Raw genomic sequence first — 4481 nt, forward strand, 5'->3', positions numbered from 1 at the left:
GAGTATATTGTGTATAACAAGACGGATCATGTGGACAAAGCCTCACTCCTGATCCAACTATTTCCCCTTCTTCAACCACGTTACCCACCACATAATGACATCCCTTCACCATCGCAAATATGGTGAAATGATTTTGACAATTTTTCAAAAATCTCATCCCCATTTATTTTACCAAACAATAGATAAAAAGGGTTAAAAAACTGCCACTATTTTCCTGGGTAACTCCAGAATTTATTGCTTAGAAAAACAGAAGCAAAACCAAAAGCAGTTCACTTTTCCATCGTTTCTACCCATTTTTTGCTTATTATTTATTCATTTTCAATAATTCTATGCTCTCCAACTCCCACTCTCCGTTCCAAATTCCCCTTTCCCTTTCCCTTTCCCTTTCCCTTTCTCTGTTTTATTTATTTCTTCTGCCCTTTCTCTAACCGTTCGTTTCTCTCCTTTGTTTTTTTTTGTAATAATCAATCTTTCAACCTTTGAGGCCAATTCCGTCAGATCCTAAATGATCGCTTCCCCTCTTTGATTTCTTCCCCATAAACGTTACATTTTCAGGTACGTTTTCTTTCAATCTTTTTCTTTTCGACTCCCTCTTTTCCTTCTATATTTTGTGTTCCCCCCCCCCCCTTTTATTTTCTGGGTATTTATTTTATGTTTTGCTTTTAAATTTGCAGGATCTGGGCTGTTTCTTTTGTTGGAATTCATTCCATATTGCTTTCAGGTAACTTGTTTTTGATTGTTTGGGTTTTTCCATGCCTTCGATGATGTTTTCCTTTTTGCCTAAAAAAATATTTTCCATACCTTTCTCTTTTATTTTGTTATGTAGGGAGATTCATCGGAATCGGTCATAGAGATCTAAATCTCGCAGTTTTTGTTAAGATTATTATTGTTTAAACAAGTTCAAAACTGGATTCGCATCTCTGGTGTTTTGTTTTCTTTTTTTTACCTTGCTATTTTCCGTCCCCTAAATCCTTTCAGAGGCTTCCTTCTCCAGGTTTTACCCCTTTGACTATCTATATTTTGAATATCATGGAATTTCTTTGTAAACAAAGAAACCCTCTTTTTTGTTTGTGTGTGAAGCTATCGGCTTTTTTCTTGGAAAACTATATCCATAACCTCAGTCCTATTCTTTTTGAAGCTTCATCTTTGAGACCCTCACCAGGGCGTTTGCGTGATTTTTTGTTTACCCTTTCCACTGTAGAATTTACTTTTGGTACTTAGTTTAAAGATTAAATAGAATATGAGGGTGAAGTAGAAGTTTACAAAAGTGGTTCCCCCCCCCCCCCGGCCCCCGTGTTTGATAGGAATGGGGTTTGGGATCAATCATGCAGTTTTGAACTTTTGAGTCATTAAGACATTAACCATGCGAGGATCGTTGTACGTTTGATAGAATATAGGAATTAGAATTGCATTTATTTAGAACCTAATATAAGGAAGACAAGTGCGTGATGACTTTCTTTTCTTTCCTGAATGTAGATTCAATAGGCATTAGTAGTGAAGGATTGATTATAAAAGATTTAATGATTCATATCGGATCATATTTCTTTCATAAATGCGGAGTTTAATTGGACATTGCATTATGGCATCCTCTACTCGTTGTGCTCTATTTACTACTTCCATAATTCATTCTTGATAATTCGGAACTTAAAACTGTAATTTCCTTTTCTTGGGCAGGCAAATTCTGATTTGTGGGTACTCCTCAGAGAGCTATATAAATCACAGTAATATTTAGATTTTATATAGGAAATGTTAGGAGGCAACAACAGTAATTCTGTGCTTCCCATTTTCCTGGATGAGAATCATCTTCAATATCAGAATCAGACTAATGGATCAAACCAACTGCAGTTATTTGGAAGCTGTAAGTTTTTTTTATTTTTCATTTATTTTGCAATTAATCTTTTTTTTTTTAATTTCTCTCAATGCCCTGTTTTGACAGGCAAACCCACAAATCCATCCCCTTTTTCCTGAAATTTTCAGTGGTAACTAATCCTTATTGTTTAACACTTCAGTGCCAGCTGGGTGCAATGTTGATCCTGTGAATTATTTTGGAAATGAACATCTTGCTCCCATGATTCGACCCAATAAAAGAGGCAGAGAAACAGAAGACATTCAAAGGCAGCAAAAGCTACAAATTTCCTTGAATTACAACATCTGTAAAGAGGAAGCTGACTGTTCAGCTGGCATTCCAAATCCTAATGCCGTGTCAACTGGCTTACGGCTATCATATGATGATGATGAGCGAAATTCAACTGTGACTTCTGGTAGTGGAAGCATGACACAAGGACCATCAATGATCTTGTCACTCGGTGACAACATTAGAAGTGAACTTGATCTTCAGAAAGAAGAGTTTGATCAGTACATCAAAATTCAGGTATTATTGTGGTACACCAATAAAAATAAAATGTCTCCTTTCAATCTTTTCTCTCAATATCAGGGGTTTCTTAATTAAATATTAGAAATAGCTCTACTACAAGCAGATGTTCTATTTTTTAGAAAGCTCCTACTATTGGCTGCTCTTCTTCTAAGTAGGTTTCGTGATACATAGCATAGTATTACCTAATAACTCATAGTTATGTTGATGCATTTGCTATTGGCTGGCCCAAAGGTGTTTGAGATATTTTTCTTCTATTTGTAATCATTCAGATGTAGCTTCTGTTTGGAGCTAGGCCATGATAATGGCATAGTATTTCATGGTCAATACATTTCATACATTCAAGGTTGTTTGTTATGCTTTTGAGATGCCTAGTAAGATTACTCTGTTCACCTTATTCTAATAAAAAAAAGTTTAGTAATCGAAGTATCTAATTGGATATTGGTTTAAATGTGATGGTATGATTTTTGTTCATCTTTTTCTGTAAATAGGAAGAGCATCTGACAAAGGGAATAAGAGACATGAAGCAGAGACACATGGTTTCTTTTCTTGCTGCTATTGAGAAAGGCATCAGCAAGAAGCTTAGGGAGAAAGATATGGAACTAGAGACTATGAATAACAAGAATAGAGAACTGGTTGAGAGAATAAAGCAGGTGACTGCAGAAGCACATAATTGGCATTATAGAGCAAAATACAACGAGTCAGTTGTTAATGTGTTGAAGAGCAACCTTCAGCAAGTAATCTCACAAGGTGCTCAACACGGGAAAGAAGGTTTTGGAGATAGTGAAGTTGATGATGCGACCTCCTATATTGATCCGAACAACTTTCTCAGTATTCCTCTTGGGGCTGCAAAATGTGTTTCCAAGGGCATGAAGGAACACATTATTTGCAGAGCATGCAACGCAAAGGAGGTGTCCATTTTGTTGATGCCGTGTAGGCACCTCTGCTTATGTAAAGACTGTGATTTATCAATCAATGTTTGCCCTGTATGCCAGGTAACGAAAACTGCTGGTGTCCAAGTGTACTTATCCTAAAACTGTGAAGCAAATTCTTGAAAAAAGATGAAAAATTTATACCCTTACGTGTGTGTGTGAGAGACATCCAGCATCCCCCCCCCCCCCCTTCTCCTAATAGAGACAATGTATGAAAAGTAAACCATTTTCATGAAATGGAGTATGCAAAAGCATCCTTTGTTCAGTCTCCCCCACCCCACCAATCTTACATTTTATCTTTTTGGTTGTGGTTTTCGTGGTGTGTTGCCGATGTCTTTAAAATCTATGGTTTAGATTATTAAGCTAAAAGTATAATAAGCCAAAGGTAGGTGAAGAGTTTGAGAGGTTCAAAGATGATAGCAGATAGCTGATGATGGTGGTTGGGGTTTGTCCCTGTCTTCCATTTTAATAGTTTCCTACCGTTCTTTTTGGTGGTTGGCCATTTTCCTCCTTTTTCCTTTCATTTTATTTTTAGATATGGATAGTAGGGTTCATATCCTTTTTCTATATCGCCTTTGAAATCCGTTTCTTTTTCATATTAATTATATTTAAAATATATTTTAAAACAAGGAAAAGTTAATATATATTAAAGTTTGATTAGTTCATTTATGGATTTTATTAATCAAAAGTTAATTGGCTTATCCATTTCCATCAAACCCTACATTAATTATTAAGTTGATTCACCCCCATATTGATTTGGTCGTAATCCCAATTCCCAATCATCAACTCTATTTTCCAAACTAAGTAGTACAGGATTGATAACCGAGGGCCTTAGCCCATATCTGTATTCGTATATTAAATTGATCTTCCCTCTATCCCTATTAATATTTCAATTATTTGGAGAAATGGCTTCGACCGGAGGTGGTGGTCCTGCTAAGGAGAATGGTTTTTCGGGCCTAAGGGGCGTTGGTGGTCGTGTGACTAACAAGGTGAGATTGAGAGAAGATGAGCCATCTGAAGAAGAGTCTTTTAAATGAAATTGGAAAGATGATTGGTAATGTTATCAAGGTCAATTATAACATCCGAGTAAATCGCTAGAGTCAAAAATTAGAATTGAGGATAAGATCTAGAGGATGGAGTATGAATCTCTCCCTACCATATGTTTTAAGTGTGAACAT

The 4481-nt window shown here is 36.1% G+C and overlaps 1 protein-coding gene across 1 annotated transcript; it reads left to right on the forward strand.

The window, feature by feature from the left end:
* Positions 1–230: 230 nt before the first annotated feature.
* Positions 231–3568, forward strand: LOC105764278 (E3 ubiquitin-protein ligase BOI). Its single transcript, XM_052625574.1, has 5 exons — positions 231–555; positions 675–721; positions 1675–1858; positions 2010–2371; positions 2863–3568. The coding sequence occupies exons 3-5, from the start codon at positions 1747–1749 to the stop codon at positions 3403–3405; spliced, it is 1017 nt and encodes a 338-aa protein (XP_052481534.1). The 5' UTR covers positions 231–555; positions 675–721; positions 1675–1746; the 3' UTR covers positions 3406–3568.
* The last annotated feature ends 913 nt before the right edge of the window (positions 3569–4481 follow it).

The sequence above is a fragment of the Gossypium raimondii genome, chromosome 12 (genome assembly GCF_025698545.1).
Source record: "Gossypium raimondii isolate GPD5lz chromosome 12, ASM2569854v1, whole genome shotgun sequence".
NCBI lineage: Eukaryota > Viridiplantae > Streptophyta > Magnoliopsida > Malvales > Malvaceae > Gossypium > Gossypium raimondii.

What these genes read in the sequence shown, in the direction of transcription:
- LOC105764278 (XM_052625574.1), top strand. Translation starts at nt 1,747, where the DNA reads ATGTTAGGAGGCAACAACAGTAATTCTGTGCTTCCCATTTTCCTGGAT. An exon ending in ACTGCAGTTATTTGGAAGCT is followed by an intron (nt 1,859 to 2,009) that starts GTAAGTTTTTTT and finishes TTAACACTTCAG; the next exon opens with TGCCAGCTGGGTGCAATGTT. An exon ending in ATCAGTACATCAAAATTCAG is followed by an intron (nt 2,372 to 2,862) that starts GTATTATTGTGG and finishes TTCTGTAAATAG; the next exon opens with GAAGAGCATCTGACAAAGGG.